Raw genomic sequence first — 21,556 nt, 5'->3', positions numbered from 1 at the left:
AGAACTTGACTGCAACTTGATGCCAATTCTACGAAAGTCGTTCGTTCCTTACCGTGCCTCGCAGACGGGCCAATCAGCTCGACTCCCAACGAAGTGTACGTGAACGTGGTGCGAAGCGAGGAGTGCAGCCGCCGCTACAACGGTAGCTCGGTGCAGGGGCTCATCTGCGCCGGCGCCAAGGGAAGAGACATCTGCGATGTGAGCCTGCTTTTTCGGATCAGCTCGCTTTAGCATTAGAGTTACTGCTGTACAATCTATATATATATATATATATATATATATATATATATATATATATATATATATATATATATATATATATATATATATATATATATATATATATATATATATATATATATATATATATATATATATATCGGGGGGGGGGTTCTACGTGCTAAAACCTCGATTTGATTATGAGGCACGCCGTAGTGGGGGACTCCAGAATAATTTGGACGTGCACCAAGGGTTCTTTAACGTGCATCTTAACCTAATCACACGGATGTTCCCGCCTTTCGCCACCATCTAGATGCGGCCGCCGTGGCCGGGATTCGATCCCGCGACCTCGTGCTTAGCAGCCCAACACCATATAGCCACTAAGCAACCACGGTGGGCGCTTCAACGAAATATCAGCTGCGCGCACAGAAGGCGTATCGCCAAGCGCGGGCGCACTTAGACCTAGGAGGGGCTGTGATGGTCAAGGCGGGGCTCCTTCACCATTAGAATCACTACGTATGTGCCTCTTTTACAGACTACGAGTGTCTTGGCGAAGAATAGAAAGGATTAATTGGATTAAAGAAATTATAAATTAATGGAAATGAACGTGGATGAAAAAAAATAACAGTCGCAGTTTCGCCTGAAAGGCGAAGCATCAATTACGATAGGAATTAGTGGGCAGCTATACCAAGTAAGGATAGCAGTTTTATCCGCCGCGTAAACTTCTAAACATAGGCATACTAACTAAATTAACAAGCATGGTGTCATGCGCGCACGAGCAAGCATGAACATATCTCACTATATATGACCGAGGAAACCCGCTGTCAAAACGCTGGAGCGAGGAAGCGCGGCAGCAGCAACGAGCTAAATGACTTTCTTGCTGTCTCTCGCATCAACGCGAACTAAGCCGCGAAAACAGCTCGCGGCGGACTCTGTCCCAGTCGCAGATGGCTTGCAAGATACAGCGACCAGGGCCGCCCGGAGTAGAACGCACCCCCTAAGTAGAACTCCCCCCCCCCCCCTACTTTAAGCACTGCTTCATACTTTGCTGAAGATAAATCTTCAGCAAAGCATGACAACAGATTTCACAAAACACTACTTCAACTCATACGCAACACAGGCCTCACAGCACACATATAATACACATATACGCTCCAAGAATTATGCCTTAAGGGCAAGCCTTCATCGCAATTAAAGAAAAAAAACTACGATAGTTAGGTTAAGTTAGATTAGGTTTGTGTAAGAGCTAGTTGGTTGGTGTTCGCGCATTCAGCGCATGCGAGAGACTATCCACAGAACAACATTTTTGCATTACTGCGCTTCTCTGTGTCTCGGCTTTTGCACTGGAAACACGAAGAGAAGTGTTAGCTGTCGTACTCTTTACGTACATGTGCTATTGATCAGTATCTGCGGCGTCCGGCAAGTTTCAGGTCCCGCGCTTAACAATATTCACCCGATTTCTGCCTCTCTGAAATGTCCGCTCCGGTTATACGAGCCACAAGGCACACTTCAGTCTTCGCTGTATTTTGAACTGTGGCCTGCCTCGCGGCCTTTCCTTTTGGATGCTAATGCCTCAAAGAGCTCACTAGCTTCGTTTACACGAACTCGACATGAGCAGGTGGAATCGCACCGCTAAGCTCAAGGGTGCGGGATCAAACGCCGGCCGCGGTGGCCGCATTTCGATGGGGACGAAATGCGAAAACGCCCGTGTACCGTGCATTGGGTGCGCGTCAAAGAACCCCAAGTGGTCGAAATGAATCCGGAGTGCCCCGATAATCGTGCCTCACAATCATATCGTGGTTCCGGCGCGTATATCACTTGAATTTTAAGCGGGTCGAATTGGAAGTTCAGCTGACCCAGCCCGACCCGAGCGCGTTTACATGCATCTTGCCAAGCGGGTTGGGCGAGTCAATCCACTCCTTGCAGGTGGTTTGACAGAACTCGCTCCGACGTTCGCACGGCCAGACCCGCTAGCGTTTGCTGGAATTGGGTCCGACGATGCCGACTCGGCGCAACTTTATCGGGTCCATGTGGAGAAATAGCCACGTTAGACCACCAGCTCTGGCGGTTTGCCCGGTCACGCTTTATCATCGATAACAGCTCGGCCAGATAGGAGGCGGTTCTCCGCAGCCCTCTTCTATAGTTGACCAACTCTGGGCTTTCCAGCAGGCCCACGATGCGGCCGAGAGGCTCGGCCTTCCGGTTCCCACGTGGGAGCGGCCTGCTTCGTGAAGACTCACGATCTGTAGGACTTCATTAAAGTTTGACCGTACCATACCATATTAGCTAAACGTGGCTACTTCACGCTTATACTTCCTTGGCGCATGCGCATGCAGGGCGACGCCGGCGGCCCCCTGATGCAGTTCTACGCGGGCCGCTACTACGCGGCTGCCATCGCCGGCTCCGGCCTCGCGGGAGGCTGCGCTCAGGAGGGCGTACCGGCAGTGTTCACCCGTGTCGGCACGCTGCTCAAGTGGATACAGAAGGTCACTGACCTGAGGACGCTCTAGTATACGGAGAGACTGGATCCGCCTGACGCTTTATCGTCTCGCGCCTGTCTCCCTCCACAGATCACCTCACTAGCCGTGGCACTTGAATGGACGCTTTCTAGATCAGTTTACAGTAATAAAGTATCGTTTCAAAAATGTATGTTGGTTAGTTTGATGACAAGAGTTTGACTACCACAAAAATAATATGAAAGTGAAATTTTGGCTTCTTTTTTTTTCGATTTCGCGTCAAACCTTCAGCGCTTGTAGGTTAGTGTGATGTCATGAATTATTTTCGAAGTACTTTCCCATACTTGGGCCGCTGTGGAGCATAAAAATTCTTGAAACCCTCTAGATTCGCTCTTTGACTCCTTTGGAATGGAATGTAGTCAATATTTACTGATAAAAAAAAAGTGACTAAGCCCGAGCGAACACCGTCGAAATCCATGACTTCATGGCGAGTTGATGTGGGACCTTCAAGGTGACGTCGCAGCCCATCTTTCATTTTTGCGTCTTTTCTCGTGCGTGCGCGGGCTCACCGCGGCTTTCCTAACCCTCCCTCTCTCTATCTTATCTTTCTGAAATCGAGGGTGCATCCGTCTCTGTTACCGCTGCCAATCTTACGATGGAATGTTTGGAAAGGCGTGCTCTCGCGTCCTTCGGCCCTAGGCCAAAAGTTTTTCTGCGCTATGTGGACGTCTGTTTCTGTCTGATTCGGCGCAGCGCTTTGGATTCGTTCACTGCGCACCTAAACAGTCAAGAAAAGGCCATCCAATTCACAGTTGAGACAGAGGTCGACAGCAGACTCCCTTTTTTAGATGTACTTGTCACCAGACGCGATGGACGGCTCTCGTTCAGCGTGTACCGTAAGGACACACACACTGGCCGCTACCTGAACTTTCAATCCGTTCATCCAGACGCTCACAAAAGGTCGGTTGCTGCCTCACTGCTCAACCGTACGAACCGCATTTGCACCACAGCAGAAAGCCGTTCCACTGACTTGGACCACGTGCGAGGTGATCTCTCGGCAAGCGGCTACCCCACATCTTTTTTGACTGCTGTGGAACGCCGTCTGTCCAATCCTGCTCGTCCGACCAATCCCCGACCAAGAAAGCGTGCTGCCATACCTTACGTTCCAGGGATAAGCGAAACCCTGTCTCGCGTTCTACGCAGTTATGACGTTGAGGTGGCGCACGTGCCCGTATGTAAGCTGAGGCAAGCGCTCGTCGGCGGTAAGGACAGGCTTCCGAGAGAATCGTTTCCCGGCGTGGTCTATAAGATACCCTGCGCAGATTGCGACTACGCATACATCGGTGAATCGGGAAACTTCAAACAGAGACTGAGGCAGCATCAGAAAGATGTGGAAAAGAAGCGTACAGTGTCGAATGCCCTTGCCGAGCACACGGATGCAACGGGCCACAACATCGACTGGGATCGCTCGAGAATTATCGGCCAAGAAAGAAACCAAAAATCGCGTCTGTATCTGGAGTCACTGGAGATACAAAAAACACGTCACACGCTCAATCAAAATGAGGGAACCCTCCCCCCGTCATATACGCGCTGCTTACGTCACGTTCTAAAGCATACATAAGCTTCCATGAACCTTCCGTCATCCCATTGTGAACAAGGCTTCCGTAGCGAAGCCGAAACGTCTTTTAGATTTTTTCATTTTTTAGCACTTCTATGTTGGTCGGTGTCCTTCGTTTTATTTCTTCAATCTTATCTTTCTATTCTATCTTTCCTGTCCCCCAGAGTACGGTAGCCAACCAGGCGCATTTCTGGTCAACATCCCGGTCTTCTCTCTTTATTTCCTCCTCCTCCTCCTCCTTGAGTTTTTTCTGGCTTAGCAAGCTTCCTCTCAAGATAAGCGTTACTGTTTTGGTATTGTCGTCACGTAATTTGCAAAAACTACTGACATTTTACTTTCTAGTGTCCCTTTGTATAGGGAGCTTATAGAGAAATTTTAAGTATATTGGGCCTTTGAAATCCCGAATGTGCTGGTTTCAATGCAATCGGAATCACCCTCTACCGGGCAGAACCAAATAAAGAAGATGAAGAGAAAGAATGTCGAATAACGACGTCACCTTGGAAACCGTCCAAATTCTTGGTCGATCCCCCACGGTGGATACGTGTCACTTGTGCAGAGGAACAACAATCTCCGCGCCGCTCCTCTTGACGTCATTCCTTCTGAATATGTCTAAAAAAATCTACCGTAAGTAGATTATTAAAAAAAAATTAAGGGCTGCCATACTATTAAAAAAAAGAAACTGAAACGCGGCTTATACGCACAGGACGTTACATGTTATCGCACGAAAACGACCAGAAGATAGGCAGATATATATTGCGAAATCCGTGATGACGTCACAATTTCATCGACGCCGCAGGTTTCATGCGAAGTTCTACCAGTCGACCAGTCCGGACATATTTCTTTATGTTCCTAACTGCTGTCTCTGTGGCAAAATAGTACCCCTGTGTGTAATGTAAGCTACGCCTTTAGTACAGATTTACGTAGCGCTTTACCGACAAGGACAGCAGAAGCAAGCAGATGACGCGCTCGGCGCTGACTCGCAGCAGTCTTTCAGCGCAAACTCGCGACTCTTTGTTTAAATGCCAAGGCAAGCACTGCGCTTGTCTCTCAAATTCTTTAGATGACAGTTTTACTGATACCACACTGAGCCATACCATCTGTCCGCCAAGTTAGAAATAATGCGAGCTTTTACAATCAGAACTACTGCAAGTTGGGCAGCCGGAACGGATTCAGCATAAACGATCGTATTAATTTATTGCTGCTTTTTGTGACCACTGCACACTTAAAAAAAGCAGGGCATCGAATCCACACTCTTTCTTCTTTAACATTTGTTAGCACGTCTTACATTGTTATCATTTGTTTATTTCTGCTGTCCTTGTCCTTAACGCGCTACGTAATCTGTACTAACGGCACACCGACAGGCCCAAATGGCAATCTTGGTCGTGCTTAGTCAAGCTGGTTGTTTCGAGCAACGCAGAAACATTAGCATATTACTTCTCGTATCTGCAGAACAAAGTAAGGCGCAGGCGAGATGTTTCCGTCTTTCGTTGCGAGCGCAGGCGAGGTGCGTTTCTGCAATCCGCAACGCAGCTATACCTTACCCCAAGTGCCGATTTTTTTGTTTTTCTTTCTTCTATTTTGTTGTCTTCTTGTAGCACATGGATTTTGACTGCTGTGTGCCACCTTAGCATTGTTTTTTACATATTACCACGACTCTCTTAGGTTTGTCTTTCGTGACCGTGTGTGTATATATATATATATATATATATATATATATATATATATATATATACATATATATATATATATATATATATCTTACATATTTTGCGACACTTAAACAAGAGTTAGTAAGGCTCTGTAATTAGAGTTACTTTGACTTCACTTGCTGAAGTCAGCATGCCAGCTACTGCGGAGGCCAGATGGGCATACTGACATCATCAATGGGAGTGAAGATAACTTTATTAAAAAGCCTTACTGAATTTCCTGCATGATGCAGAAAATATCCATATTGATGCTTTTGTCATTTCGCAATACAGTAAAACAGTCCTCCTCAAGCTAAAAAAAAATCAAAAGAAGCTCGGAAGAAAGAAAGGTGGTAACGAACGAACGACCGAACGAACGAGGCAGGTGTACTCGATACGGAACTGACTTCTCAGTCAATGTTTAGTTTAAAAGCGTGATTATAATTTTTGCAACTTGAAAAATAGGCGAATGAAATTCTCTATTCTGAATATTTCTCTGAAACAATAAGTTTATTCATAACGCTCCAGAAGAGACAATAATAAATAACAAGAAAATTATGCATACGCTAATAAAGTTCTCCAATTCGTTATCATTCCTTCATTAAAGTTTTTTACAGCTATCCCACTTCAGATACAAATCCACACTAACCTGCTCATCTTTCGGTAAGTCTGCTTATGCATACTGGTGCCTGCGCATAAAGAGGTTTCAAGGGACAGTCAAAGAAGCAATGCTAGATCAGTTTATGCTATAGTGAATTGTCCATTCGCAGCTATACCTTAATCTCGCGAAAAAAGAAAAAGAAAACAATGTTATCAGTGGAGATATAGCCATGTTTTCCGTTTTAAATTTCGCGCCTGAAACGCAGTGTCTCAGCGTCAATGTGACGCCATGGACTTCAACGTAACCTTGCTTGTTTGGGAGAGTTTTGTTCTAAAAAATTGATAAAAAAGGAAATGAGTATTCAAAACTAGCTAAATTGACTCCTTGGTTCCTTTGGAACACATTGTTATTCTCGTTATTATTGCTAACTAATTTTAACAATTAGCAATTAACCAACACACCCCGAATAAACGCTGTCAAAATCCACATTTACGGAAGCTAGTGCACGGAAACTGCGAAGTAGCGGCGCCTACCGTCGTGTTGGAGTTCTTTCTCTGGCTTAGTTTTTTGGTATTCCAGATGTGTAGTTCACCAATTCAAGATAAGTTGATGCTCATGTTTTGGGTTCCTTTAAAGGTAGTGCGCGTGCTGTTAACCGATAGGAAAGGGCAGCGCCAGACAATTTTCACGCGGCGATGGTTAGCCAAATTAGCTTTCAACATTCTTTCACTATTAAGAAGAACATGGGTGTATGGCGCCCCCTTTTTCGTGCCCTGAAAGAATCAGTCAACATATCCAGCAAATGTAGTTTGGGAGCCTGAATTTGGCTTTTTTGCACACTACATATACACGTGGTGGTGCACGCTTTACAGGAGATAACGCCACCGTGGGAGCGAGAAATAAATAAATAAATAAATAAATAAATAAATAAATAAATAAATAAATAAATAAATAAATAGTGTATTTACACGGCGGGGAGCTTCAAAATGTACTAAATATCTGCAAAGTTAAAGCAAGCAGTTTTAATAATCAATATGAGAAATCGATCTCTTTCGACTTCCAGTAAGCGTATATAGAAACACACGTCACAGAAATAATAACGGCTGCATTAGCCAGGTAATGACCTAATGACTATAGCGGTTGCTTTCATTTTTGATCACGAACCGCATTAGAAATAGAGGCAAACAAAGGCGACAACAACTATTCTCTCGTGTTGTGTCTGTTTCCCATTCCGTGCGTCGCTGTTCGACGACACCTTTTCACTCTCAGTGTTGTGGTAGAGGTTGCGGTGGTCACCGGTCGCCTGATTTGCGCAGAAATGCGAAGGCACCATTCTTTATGAATTGCGGCAAATTGGAAAATGTACGAACAAAAAGATGCACCGAAAAATAAAAAATATAATTTAAAAAAAAGAAAATTAGCGTGTAGACCACTGGTAGCTCTAAGGTCACGGCTGACCATGCGCACGGTCGTCAACGTGCCTCACTTCGAATCGACTGCCGTCGGTTGGGCGGTCGCCTCCTTTTCGTAAGTGGCCCTGATGCCACGCGGCGAGTGACACAGCGATGGTGGTAGGATCGAAGCAGCGAGAGAGGCGCCCGACGACTCGTCGCAGGCCAAGTACGACGCGGCGCCATCGCGTGCGGGGGGACCCCGCATACATACGCCGCGCCTCACGAACCTGTCCGCTGTTATGCGTGGGGGTCGATCACGAGTTATTACAACAAGGGCGCGTGATTGTTATCGCTCCGGTGCTGCCGTGTTTGTGAACGAAGGCGCGCACGTCGCGCCTGGCAATCGTTGATACCCTCCTCCACCGCCCATCTCTCTCTCTCGCTCTCTTCTTTTATTCTTTAAATGTTCCCTCCAAATGTTTCCCTGACGACCAGCAGAGCGAATCGTCCCGTGTCAGTGTCGGCGCTTGCAGGAAAGAGGGAGTCAGGTACGTGCATTTCTGCTCGCATTTTACTCGTGCAGATTTTCCTTTTTTTTAAGGTTCACCTCATTGAAACATGTACTTCATGTCGGAACGAATAAAGAGCTTTCGCCTCTAGTCCTTGGAGGCTTTTTTTCACTCGCTTTCTTGATCTGATGGATACGTGAATGGACCGCGAAGTTGGTATACGGGAAAGGCCGTTTTTCTTAGCGACGTTTTGCTTGTTTCACTTTCACCTGTCTGGGCATGTGGATCACGTGCCAGCCTCCGACGCCATACGTGATGGCCGACCGATGAACGGACGCGACGCTCTTGCGTTATCAGGCGCTCAAGCAAAGGCGCCCGAATGTCGTGGCTTCAGCTGGTCGACTTAGCGGCTATCGATGTGCAGTCCACGTTCCTGCCCAGCCAGTGAATGTGAGCCGCGTTGTTCGTTGTGGCCCCTATGACGTCGCGATCAACAGGTGGAACGGCCTCGACAACGTGGCGTTTGCTCAGGTCTCGCAACATGCCGTCGTGAACGATGTGAATATCCTTAATTCGTTGCTGCGTTTTAGTCAGATAAGCTCGGCTCGTCTTTGTTTCTCCACGTGCGCAGAACGAAATGCGCAGACCTTTGCTATCGCGCCACAACGACGTTGTCGCTAGGAAGAAAAACGGCTTTCAAAGTGAAAGTGGATTTGCAACTAGGGTAGTTTTACTCCTTTACTTGATATTGAAAAAAAAGAGATAAAGTAGGAGAGCAAAAAAGAAAAGCGAAGCGTTAAAGAGAAGACAGCCAGCGTTCGTGTGTGTACGCTTTTTGTGTATCTTTGTTCGCAAGCTGTTTCTTCTTCTTCTTTTTTTTTATGAAGTGCCCAGAATACCTTACTTTAGCTCGGGCCCAGCTCCAACGCGGCCTATTCAAATACATGTAAAACGCAAAAACTCATTTCTGAGATAACCCCTGAACTGATTTTAATGAAATTTGTTGTATTTGAAAGAGAATGTTAAGTGGAATTTCGATTTAGGGCCTGAATATTACTAAAAGGATTTTCACGAATTTGAGAGTTTAAAAAGAAATAGACGCTCAAAGTTTATAAATTAATAGCTCTGCATCAAAAACTGATATCACGGTTCTGTAAACGGCATCCATTAGTTCATTCGAAGCGGACAAATTTGATTTATCAATTTATATCTGACGTGAATTTGTTACGTTGTGTACAAGGGTTCTGCAAAAGCTGTATTTACATATTACTCAATCTTTTTAGATTCATGTAAGACATAGAAATTTTGTCCGCTTTAGATGTACTATCAGATGCAATTCACAGAATTGTGATATCATTTTCGCTTGCTGAGTTAGAGAGTTGTAAAAGCGATAGTCTCGTTTTCTGAAGATTTTTGATTTTTGCCAATTTGTAATAAAAAATTAACGATCTAAATCGAAAATTGGAAACCAACAGTCACTAGATTTTAGGTTGTCGTTTCAAATGCAACAAACCTTGTCAAATTTGGTGCAGTGGTTGCCGAGAAAAACGAATTCTCATTTTACATGTATTTAGACAGGAGCACCCGAGCTCAGTTGCCGATGAAGCGCTGCTGTCGGTATAGCATTACCTTCTGAGTCAGTTTTTTTCTTCTTCGCAGTTTAGGTTTGCTGTTACACCTTCAACGCGCAACATGGAAGACGATGCACATAGCCGCAATGCAGGATGACCAGCGCGGACGATCAGTTCGACATCTGCATCGCTGCATACAAACGACAGCGCATACGTGCGCAACGCAAGGCGCCCGCGGTGCTGCAAGTTCGTGTTGCCATTATATATTGCTTGCGTATCACGCGTACTATACGCTGCGGTGTGTAAGCTAACCGATGTGTATCCATTTCTCTGTTCCTATAATGCGCGGCAGTCGTAAGCATGCACTACAATTATTGCCCAGCGCCGACATCTGCAAACTAGTATAGAGGGAGGGGGGGGGGGAGGGGGCACACAGTGATACCATCAGAGCAATGACAATGTCATACATGTGCGAGTACTGAACTATGACTTGAAATCCCGCTTATCTATAGTGCATTACTTTAGAACCTATAGAGAAATAACGTAGATGAAAGGAAACACAGCGCTACCCTACAACTGCTTTCCATGCACTAGTACGCTAAAAGTAATAGCGCGCTGGTCAACATCTACTAAAGCTGATAATATACAGCGCCGTCCAAGCCGCTAAACCACGTTAATACCGTGAGCGTGTTTTAATAATAGTTCGTCGTCATTCCTGTTTATTTTGGCAACTGCGACGAAACATGACCACTTTCTTTTCTTTTCTTTTTTAACAGCGAGGTTGTCATAGCTACTACAGGTTATCATAGCGACTACGTTATAGGCGTGTTCCCATAATGTCCTGAAAGAATGATGATGCCATTCACAAAGTTTATGTCTAAAGAAAACGGGGAGCGTGTTAAGGGTAATGTACACGGTATATATAATTTCGAAGTGTTCTTTAAAATTAAAATAAAATAAAAGAAAGAGATGCAGTCACCCCATAATGATGAAAGCTACTGCTTTTTGCATAACAGAAACAACAATATATGAAATATATATTTAATAAGAAACGAAACAACGCTCTAGTGCCAAGAATCCAAAGTCCTATGCACACACGAACATTCATTGGAGGCTTAAGGAACATTGATAAACCCTCTTTTTTTGTTTGTTTGCAGGCGTTACATGAAAAACTTACAAAATTGACATTTCTATGACATACGGAGGAAGCTATGGGTGATGTGCTGGGGAAGCTTTAAGAGCGTCAGTTAACTACAGGCTTTGCAAGAAATTCCTTAATGAATTGCTTGAAAACGCTATGTTATCCGCAATATGCCCTTGTGTTCTGAGAGAACTGCACGTGACACCGCTTGCAAGAATGTTAAGAATGAGAGCCATGTTAGGGACGGTGTGTGTAAAAGTTCATCGTTTTTATATTAATTATGATTATTGTATAATACACCCTTTTCTGCCTGTTTTCAAGCGTTTTCACGAGACCAGTGATATGTTTTCCCGGTGCTCTATGTGATCTAAAAAATGCATCTTGTTCTTGCTGGGTGAAAATAAGAGGAAAGTTATGTGGAATACATAGACCAAGTTAAATGTGTGTGAGCTCATTACGGCCTTCGTAGTAAATTACGTATGTACACGCTCAGAAGCGTTATAAATGTGTCCTACGAACGGCGCAGAATTTATCCCGTCCTGGGAAAATTATAACTGCCACTGAAATCAAATTTACTAAGGATAGCGAGAACATTATGTTCGACGTACTTGCGAAGTTAATGCATATATATAGATTAATTATGGCCTCTGTAAAAACTTTTTGAGCAAGTGCTAGAAACTTTATACTCCCGCTATCCGCTATATTTCCGTGTCTCGAAAGAATTCGCCATCGCACCGAGTTCACCTCTGCTGAAAATGGTTGGTGTGTTAAATGTAATATGTGTCTAAACTTGAACCTTTCTGGCTCAAGCATAAGCTTTTAAAGTAATTACTGAACTATCGTTTACTCCCTGTTTTCAAACAATGTACAAGGTGTCCCACGTAAATTTATCTAAAATTTAAAAATATGGGAATGCCACGTGGCTGGACAGAACCAAGGTAATGCTGTTTGCCGTCGCTCGGAGATATTCAAATTACTTTTTCATATAGACTAATTAGGTCATTAGTCTTAATTAATGAATCAACTTCTCGAATACTACAATTAGATGAAAAGTGTCAGTGAGAAAATTGTAGAGCAACACGAAAAACTCCTGAAGCTCCCGTTACAGGGGTGGGCTACAGTAAGAATTTCGAGTATCGATACATATCACACATATATGCCCAGTAACATACAAACAGCACAATATCAATTTTCAGATATAACAAGAGCAGTACAGCAATACAAGCAGTACAATACAGCAGTACAATAAGCACTTCAGCTTCAGATATTGCAAAGTGAACATAGGGAAAATAAATGTCAACAGTGTAAATCAGAATAAGAAAGAAATTCCTTAAGCATTCCCTCAAAATTGTATAGTAACTACAACGAATAAGCAGTGACAATGAATTCCATTGTCGATTTGGTTTTCGAAAAAAAAAAAGGGAATTTCGTATACATTCACACGTTGTCGGGTTAAGTGCATTCATTTATTCCTCTCATGAGTCTTCCTCGGCGCGGTGGTACTTTGTTGTGTTTATGTTTAGTTTATTTTTGTCAGAAGAATGTTGTGCCGGTCAATTGTGACGTCCGACCAAGTGGGAGGTTTCGGCTAGCGTAATATTCCTGTTACTGACTCAGACGAAGAGTATCTCGAAAGAATAAATCTAGCGGTTCGTCTCTGCACCCTTTCTATCATTTTTTTATCAGCCCAGTTTCAGAGGGGTCCCATACAATATTTGCGTACTTAAAGTTGGCCGCACATACGTGAGTTAAAATGGTATGCATTTGAGCTCGTTGGTACGAATCCATGGGTGAAAAACAGCGCAAAATAAACACGGACAAGCCAGCAACACAGGAGGAGCCGCACATACCTGAGATACGCTGCTAGCTTAACGGGGGTCGAAGCAGGCTTCATGTTCCGTCGTAGGTACCATAGTTTCTTTTCCGCTGCTGAGCAATTGCCTTTCTGCTTCTATATAGCTCCTACATTTTACGTTGCTTGATATGGTTACACCTAAGTATTTTATTGCGTCGGCTGTAGAGAGAGGGGTAGAGCCTAGAGTATAATTGTAGGTATAATTGCATCATTGTAGCTCCGTGACAGCTATCGCTTTGAGACGTCATGTGACACTGCATTGCCTTCGGGATCGGCCTGGAGTATAGATGTAAAGGTCGGGGGGAAAAGCTGGAAAGATTGAGGGGGAGACAGCCTTTTCTTTATTTCTTTCTTTTCAGCACAAAAAAGAAATGGAGAAAAGAAAACATTAAAATTTCAGCATACGGTTGTACTTGCCATTCTCTGCTTTGCAGCGTACGATTCTAAAAGCGACGACGACGACAAGCAAAAGGCAGCGCAGTTTTCAAGTGTTTTCTTTTTGTGCTTTCAGTTGCGTTTTGAAAACGTAACGTATCTTTCAAATATGTAGCGGATGTAGCTTTCGTCCAGGACTGGCGTCTGGGACCCCGCGAGGCTCGTGGAACCGTCAACCTGGTCACAAGGCCTTTGCACTAATAAGCTACTGACGCTATAGCTTCTAGGCAGCTGTAGATATCGTCGCCATCTGCCTAGATATGAACAAGACAGCTCTTTGTTTGAAAATGTTCATAAAAAGACTCGCTACAGACTCACAAGTAAATAGGTTAGGAAACACGTCTTCATACAATCAAATTTGAATGTGGAAGCAGCCGCGATCGATTCTAATGCGAGTGTTTCCAGCGAGAGTGACTCTGATCCTGAATTACCTCTTCCTGAGTTGTCAAATTAGCAATGTTTCGTAGAAAACAACAAGGCGTTCATTCCGCTGTCCTCGTTTTCTGTGCCAAAATTCGCATTTATTTAGGGATGAATATTTTTTATTGCTTGAATGATAAATATAGGCTATTTTTAGCGGAGTTTCAGTTTTTTCTAAAAAGATATCCTGACAAAGAAAGCAAACAGGAAGAAACTGTTCTTTTTTCTCCCACTCAAAATTTACGGAATTTTTTCATCCCTTACCTGGACGCAAGACCCTCCAGCAGATGTTTGCGTGTACTTCAGAGGCGCGTTTTGGTTGAGAATGTTTCCTTGTTCACTTTAAATGCTGACGTATCGTGCTTTTTATACTCTGGCCCTCACTCTAAACGCTACCTCAACAGCAGCTTCCGCGCCACGCCCGCAAGATCAGTTGTCAGGTGGTTCTTGATGGTGACGTCAGGCGTGCGCCACGCGGGCGCGTGTGTGGGGTGTTTTTTCGTTCTCATTGCGCTTATATGTCGTGCGTTTTAATCGAGATGACGTTAGGTGTTATATACCACACTATACTACACATGGCATCGGGGAGGTTCACGTCACAATCATGCTATATAAGAGCGCGTGCTTAGAGCATATGCGTCACTCTATACTCTTAATCTGTGGCGTATAGCCAGGAATTTTTTGGGGGGTGGGTGGGACTCACACATTTAACCGGGGACGGAAGGAGCGAAGGTAGGGGTGATGGGCAGGCGTCTACATGGCAGACGAAAATTTGTGGGAGTGGAGCCAGATGCTCGGTGTGCGCCTCGCCCTTGCATTTCACCACGTGCGTTGTACGGTAAACGCATCGCGTTATTTAGCACAGATTCCCAGAATGAGTAGAATTTGCGCATTTCTTTTTTTTCACTATGTCGTTTTGAAGCTCTACAAATGTACAATACATTCCCTTTTCTCCTCTCCTATAACGGCCGGTATTGCTACCGTGCTACAGTGCCCCTACCTGATAAAGGTTGTACAGCTGATGCAATACTCGCGCTCCTTCTTTGTAAACAGATGAACTTAAGCTATTTTCGAAAGGAGATTGCGCAGAATAATAAGCACTGGAGGTAACTGCAGAAGTTTAGGAATGTTGAGCAAGACTTGCAGAACATTGCGTAGCATAGGGTGGGCTACGTGCTGTAGCAGTGAGTCTTACGTGGTTTTGGGCACGTGAAACCCCAGAATCTAATTAATGTAATTTAGATCAATGGAGTGCCTGCTTTTCTTCTTTTTTTTTTATTGCGGCAGCTGCTTGCAGGAGCGTCATGTTGCATATGCCTTAGCGCAACCAGCAGGCTCGGCCGCCACCGTCCAATTTCGGGAATGACTGTGCCCGCGTTTGATGTATTTGTGAACGGGTCTACATAAACCAAGTACATGCGTGTACGCCTTTCAACGACGCAAACGATGGTTTCAGGACCGAGCAGCAAGCGGCTTGTCCGGCCGAGTGGACGGACTCCCTCCGCGGCTGATCAACAGCGTCAATGGACCTGCTCTCGATGAGAACGCGTCTCTCAAGAGAATGCACGTACCGCCCATGGTCAACTGTGAGGTAAAGAAGTTGCGCGCACGATGATGCATCGCCTAAAGAAATACGTGTGCACAACATTTACTTATACCCAACAAAGTTTAAAGGGACGCTAAAGTGAAAAATGCTTTCTTCTGCATCAGTAAATTACCGTTCTACAACACCAAAAACACCACTCTTACCACGATAAGACGCTTGGTAAGCCAGAAAAAGCGCACAAACGAAAGAAAGGTGGCGACGCCTCCATCAAGTTCCCGCACCTGGTCGCTGTGACGTCATGGATTTTGATGGCATCTTCTAAGGCCTACTAATTATATATAGCAGTACAGATTGACTACATTGTGTTCTAAAGGAACCAAATATTAAACATGGCAAGTTTAGGGAACCTTTATTTAGCCAACGCGGCCTAAATGCGAAAACATACTTTGGAATCCCTGACGCCATGCTGACGTACCGGAGCTGGGGTTTCGGCGCGAAATTCAAATACTGATACTTGGACCTTCATTTTCTCATCTAATAATCAAACTATTTATTTTTTTAATGACTACCTGCAGGGTTCTCAAACAATGCTTCGTTAGTCTAAACTGATTTATTGTTTCGCTTTAGTGTCCCTTTAACGTACCATTATTGATGCGCTCATTTCGATCCCTCAAGATTTTTCATATAAGCATGGTAGACTTAACGTAAAGCCCACAGCTATTTTTTTCGATATCATATATCGAGATTTCATTTAGGTGTGGGTAGTCGAGGAAACCAATTACTAACTAAATAATTGTTATACTAATTACTCTTACTCAACTAACATTTCATTGCTTTTTGTACAAGTGTATACTTCCCACAGACAGATATGAAGGTAAAAAGTCGTTCTAATTTTTCTTGATGTGCATTGGGCATTATGTGGTTAATATTTGAGCACTTATGAGTGTGATCCGCCCAATTTTTATTTCGTTCATCATTGTTTTTGCAGAAATTGTAGAAAATCAAGAACTTAAGAGAAGAAAAAAAGAAAGTAGGCACCGAAGCATCAAGTTTACAGCTTTAAAACTCTGCAATAAAAAAAATGGTATCACAATTATGTAAGATGCAACTATGAGACCATTTAAAGTGGGCAAAATTTAAATATATCAATTATTCGTGTGTTCACGACATTGTATTTGAGCCTTATATTCTAATGGTGGGAATGTATTTTTTCTTGCTACGTTCGTGTTTTACTCAATGCATTTAAAAGTCTTATTTTATAATTGTGGGTTCTCTATGTGTTTTTTTAAATTTCTTGCTCACGTATTCTTTGTATGTTAGTACACAGCCGATTTATTTGCTTTACATTGGTTTTGTTTAATACATTGTACGAAGTCGTAATTTTGAAGTTGTAGCACGGATCATTGCCGAAAGATGTCCATATGCCGTGTCATTATTCAGTTATTTATTTTTCTTACGAGAAGGGCAGGACTTTAGTTAGGTGTGTGGTGTCTTTTGTCTCCTTTCCTCGGTTTGTAGCCTATAAACCGAAATAAAGTCATTCTTCTTTTCAGTTCGTGTATATAGGAGTTGTACGAAGTTCTCGTAAACACTGCAGCAAGTTCGTGTGAGCTGTAAATTCGTGCAATGCATTTGTATCCCTCGAATGCTATAACAGATGCACGTTACGCAACTGCGATACCTGTTCTTGGTGCATATTTACAAAATTGGAAAACTCGGGACTGAACTTTCTTTTTTTAACTCTCCTATCTTCGATAATTTTTCTAAAATATATGAGCCCCTATATAAAAATTCTGCTTCTGCTGATATATACAGTCGGTAGCTAAAATTCGGCCTTCTCCCTTAAACGCAGCGCAAGTTTCATTTACATCAGTTGGGTGGCTGGGTAATGGAAGCATTTCTACCGATCACATTCGACCCGCCGTGGTCGCTTAGTGGCTATGGTGTTGGGCGGCTAAGCACGAGGTCGCGGGATCGAATCCCAGCCACGGCGACCTCATATCGATGGGGGACGAAATGCGAAAAAACACCCGTGTGCCTAGATTCAGGTGCACGTTAAAGAAGCCCAGGTGGTCCAAATTTACGGAGTCCCCCACTACGGCGTGCCGGCCTCATAATCAGATCGTGGTTTTGGCCAGTGAAACTCCACAATTTATTTTAATTAATTTAACAGTGAAATTGTCGAAGTTTGCCCTGACCTCACTACAAAGCCTCCTCTCAAAACCGCTGCGCGTATGTGTACAGAAATAGCTGCTCTCACACTCGACTGCAGGTGACCTCTCGTGTACATTGGATGTTCATGTGCTCATTTCAGTGCAATGGCTTCACCGTGTGCGCTCTGCTGAACACATCCTGTCCGTTCTCGACGATGTCGGAGCACACTGTGCGCCGCCTCAGGTATACGGGCCTCTCTCGTGCGCGCGCTGTGCCTTAATTTCTGGTCGCCTGTCATTCCTCGCACAATTCAAGACTTCGCGAAACGTCGATATACTTCGCGGAATATCTTGTGGAACAGTATTTCGAATATGTAATTAGGCGTGACTTTAATTAAGAGACAGGAAGACAGCGTTGGTGGATTAGAGGGCAAAATGGGTGTAGCCGATATTATGTAGCTTTGTAGGAACAAAAAGGAAAACGCAGCTGGGCAGGTCATGCATTGCGCGGGGCAGATAACTGGTGCGCCATTATAGCTACAGAATGGATGCTGATGGAACGATAGATCAGTCAGGATAAAATTAGGAAATTTGCAGGGGCGTAATATGAAATCAGCTGGCGCAAGATACCGGTAATTGGGGGGTGGCTCGGAGGGGCCTTCTTTCTGCACTGGACACGGAGAAGAAGAAGTTGGTGATGGTATTTCGAATCTGATTCCCTGCTGATTCCCTGCTGACCAAAGTGCGTATCGCTCTATATATAGTCTCCTCTCTTCAAAAAAAAAAAAAAATAAATAAATAAATAAAAATAAATAAAAATAAAAAAATAAAAAATCAGAGTCAGCGCCTGACTTTTGCATTTTCTTTCTTCATGACCCCATCTTTTCGCGCTGTTCCGAGAATGAACCAACGCGTACTCCGCCAAATTTCAATACAATTATTGCTACTGTTGGGGCAGCCCGTCTCATAAAATTATTAAGAAATACATTAAGCACTTCTAATTAACAAAGTCATCGCGCGGCGTACATTGCCGCTAATATAGTGAGTTGCCAGAAAAAAATGGTCGTTTATCTTCGCTGCACTGCCTTCAAGTGTTATCGATGTCTTTGTCTGGTCATCGCGTCATTCTCTTGCCTTCCTCTTACAAGTTTCGTGCAACGGAAACTTTGGTTGGAAAATCGCAAAGTACGACTTACACACAACTCACACACATGATAGCGTCGGATTGTAATTTGAATATATATAAAAACATAATTCTGTTACGCGGAAACTCAAAGCACTACCCCTTTTCCCAATGTTTCTATCATTCATAGAGCGGTCATGGCCTCCGGGATTTGCGCGCGCAAATGTCAAAGGTCATAAAGCGGCGCACCCGGTTCCGTGCAACACCTCCAGATGGCGCTCGCCTCCGCCGCATCGCGGCTCCCACGAGAGGCGGCGTTTCTACCAGAAAGCTCGCCTTTTTCGTGCATGGCGTTCGCCGCCAACGTTTCCCGGTAACCATTACGCTTACGTAAACTGCAGTTGTCGGGAAGCGTGAGAAGCAGTCAAGGATCTTTGAATGCTCTCGCGTTCCACTCTTAAAAGCAAAACTTAAGCGTCCTCCAACTTTTTGTTCTGCGTCAACAAAAATGTGGGCCGCTCCTGGTGATAGTGCAGAAAGGGTCCGAGCGCAATGGCACATACGCCTGTGAACTCCGGGTAGTGGGCTCCGGGACCTGTAACGCGCCCTTGTACTACCCTTGTCACACCTGGGACCCAAAGAGGTCCCAGGCACAAGGGCAAGAACAGATGCTTTTATCCGTATATTTGAAAAGAATAATAAGGGTAAGAAGAAACCACACACATAACAAAAACTCAAGCGTAAAAGTAAACGGAAAATGACACAACTGTCAGATCATAGTTAAAGTTATGGTGTCTATAGGGCTAATGATGTGTCACGTGGCGACGGTAAATTTCCCGGGATGCGGAGACAACTTCACTCAAGACCAGCTTTTAGAAGAGCTTAAGATACGATCATGAGCAAAGCTTGCGCATGATGGTGTCATTCTTCGGGTCCCAGGATCTTACAGCACCAACGATGATGGCGTTGACGGACACTCGTTGATACCGTTGTGCGAGGTGTTGACGCACAGGCTCGTACTTCAAATCTGAGCGTCGCGGGCTTCGAAGAAGGCGTCTGGCCGGTTGTAAAATGAGTAGGAAACCTCGATGACGGCCACTCCTCACAGCGTGCTAAGACGAGGTCTGGGCGCAGGGTCGTGTGGCCGACGGACCGTTTCTCGTAGGCGACGGTGAAACCGTTCCGGCACGTGGTGCGCAGCCCCAGTGGCGTAGCAAAGGGCGGGGGGGGGGGGGGGAGGGCGTGGGCCCCGGGTGCACGGGGCCAGGAGGGGGGGGGGATGTCATATACGCCTGAAGACACCCGAAAATTGTCGATATCCTGGCCTTCCTCGACTACACCCGGGGGGGGGGGGGTGACAGAATAGCTAAGGGCCCCGGGTGCCAGATGATCTAGCTACGCCACTGCGCAGCCCAGTCACGATCGTGTTATGTCGAGCGGTATACATGGCGCTTTTCGACATGCAGTGGCAGAGGACGTGGTGCAGCGTCTCATACCCATGCACAGACACTGCACCGCTGGTCGCGACCAGTCGCCCAGATGCTGGCTCCGTTGAGAGGTAGTAAGTTGAGCCTGGCTTTGTGGACGAAACACCAGTCCGCAAACCGGGTGAAAGACCCGGTGTGCATGAAGTGGGAGCTGGCGGGGTCGGCGGCCGCGCACTGCAACATCTTGCCCTGGTTTGGTTTGTCGTGCAGAGCTGCATCCCTATAGAAGCCGATCGAATGGCTCAGAGTGTGCGGATGACCATCCTGCGGTGGTTAGGGGTATACCTGTGGTCACCGCAGATCATCTGGACTCCGTCAGAGCGCAGCTCCCAAATAAAGGGCATACAGGCGGCGGGACGCCTTCTGTGCCTCTGTCGAAGTGGATCGAACCTATGATGCTGGCACCCGGAAATCGCCCTCCACGGACCCGCAGGCCGGCGAAGACGCTTAATTGGACACTACATCGAACATGCCCTCAGACGCCATGTCACGAAGCTCATGATCCCTGGACATCAGCAACTTGAAGTCTTTGTCGACGCGGCAGAGGTGGCTTAATTCGGCAGCGAGTGCAATTACTGCGACCCGCAGAGTGTGGGAGAGGTACTCATTCGACGCGTACGTTTTAGATGGTAGATACGGCGCCCTCTTCAAGAGAGGACGCAGGGAATCGCCCAGTCGCTGCCAGTCGTCTTTTCCCAGGGTCCTGCACCTCATCATGAAGTTCAAATCTGGGAAGATAACGAAGGGATCCGGACGGCGTTGTCAGGGGGTCAGCATAGATAGCAAAGCCGTGCCCTTCCGGATTGCCTGCTCAATGATGGTAACGTCGTCGGAGAGTATACGGAAGCCTACATGGTCGGCCCATGGAACCGCTGTCCATCGAAGTCGGTAATTGCTGCAGGGATGGTAGAACACATGCGACCGTGATCAAGGTAGAGGGTCTAGTACCCACCGGGTGGTGGCCGCCCAGGCGGAGAGAACGGCAATTAATTGGTGGGGTTGAGAGACAGGCTTAGCTCCCACGCCAGAGCCTCAATACGGTTGATGTGGGTCTGCGAAGCCTCCGGACTCGCCGCCATGCATTGGGGCAAGATCGTTGGCATAGGCCACGTTGTTATGAGGACAACCTCCACCTTGGATATATCGGGTACGGGGTCGATTACCAGGTTAAAAAGTAGGTCGCTCAGCGGACAGCCGTGACAGATCCCGGCCAGGAAGGGAATGGGCGCGGTGATGCCGTCTGCAGCCATGACCTGCGTGCGGTTGTCAGAGTTAAGGTCGGTGACGATATCCACGAAACTGTTATTTCCTGTCCCGGCTCCTCGAAGGGCACGTAGCAACGC

The 21,556-nt window shown here is 45.4% G+C and overlaps 1 protein-coding gene and 1 long non-coding RNA gene across 2 annotated transcripts in view; both read left to right on the top strand.

Annotated features, from left to right (window-relative positions):
- Nucleotides 1-2,868, top strand: part of LOC139057312 (transmembrane protease serine 9-like) — a 31,628-nt gene extending 28,760 nt beyond the window's left edge. The window contains exons 12-13 of the mRNA XM_070535263.1: nucleotides 65-198; nucleotides 2,556-2,868. Of these exons, the coding sequence (XP_070391364.1) occupies nucleotides 65-198; nucleotides 2,556-2,729 (308 nt within the window). The 3' untranslated portion in view covers nucleotides 2,730-2,868. The remainder of the gene's footprint in view (nucleotides 1-64; nucleotides 199-2,555) is intronic.
- Nucleotides 2,869-8,458: 5,590 nt separating this feature from the next.
- LOC139057831 (uncharacterized) lies at nucleotides 8,459-17,847 on the top strand. The gene is made up of 4 exons (XR_011513026.1): nucleotides 8,459-8,521; nucleotides 10,142-10,299; nucleotides 15,361-15,495; nucleotides 17,765-17,847. It is a non-coding gene; the product is annotated as an uncharacterized lncRNA (long non-coding RNA).
- The last annotated feature ends 3,709 nt before the right edge of the window (nucleotides 17,848-21,556 follow it).

This window comes from Dermacentor albipictus, chromosome 3, assembly GCF_038994185.2.
Source record: "Dermacentor albipictus isolate Rhodes 1998 colony chromosome 3, USDA_Dalb.pri_finalv2, whole genome shotgun sequence".
Taxonomy (NCBI): domain Eukaryota; kingdom Metazoa; phylum Arthropoda; class Arachnida; order Ixodida; family Ixodidae; genus Dermacentor; species Dermacentor albipictus.
Note: the sequence above shows the minus strand (reverse complement) of the source record. Positions and strands in the feature narration are given on the sequence as shown.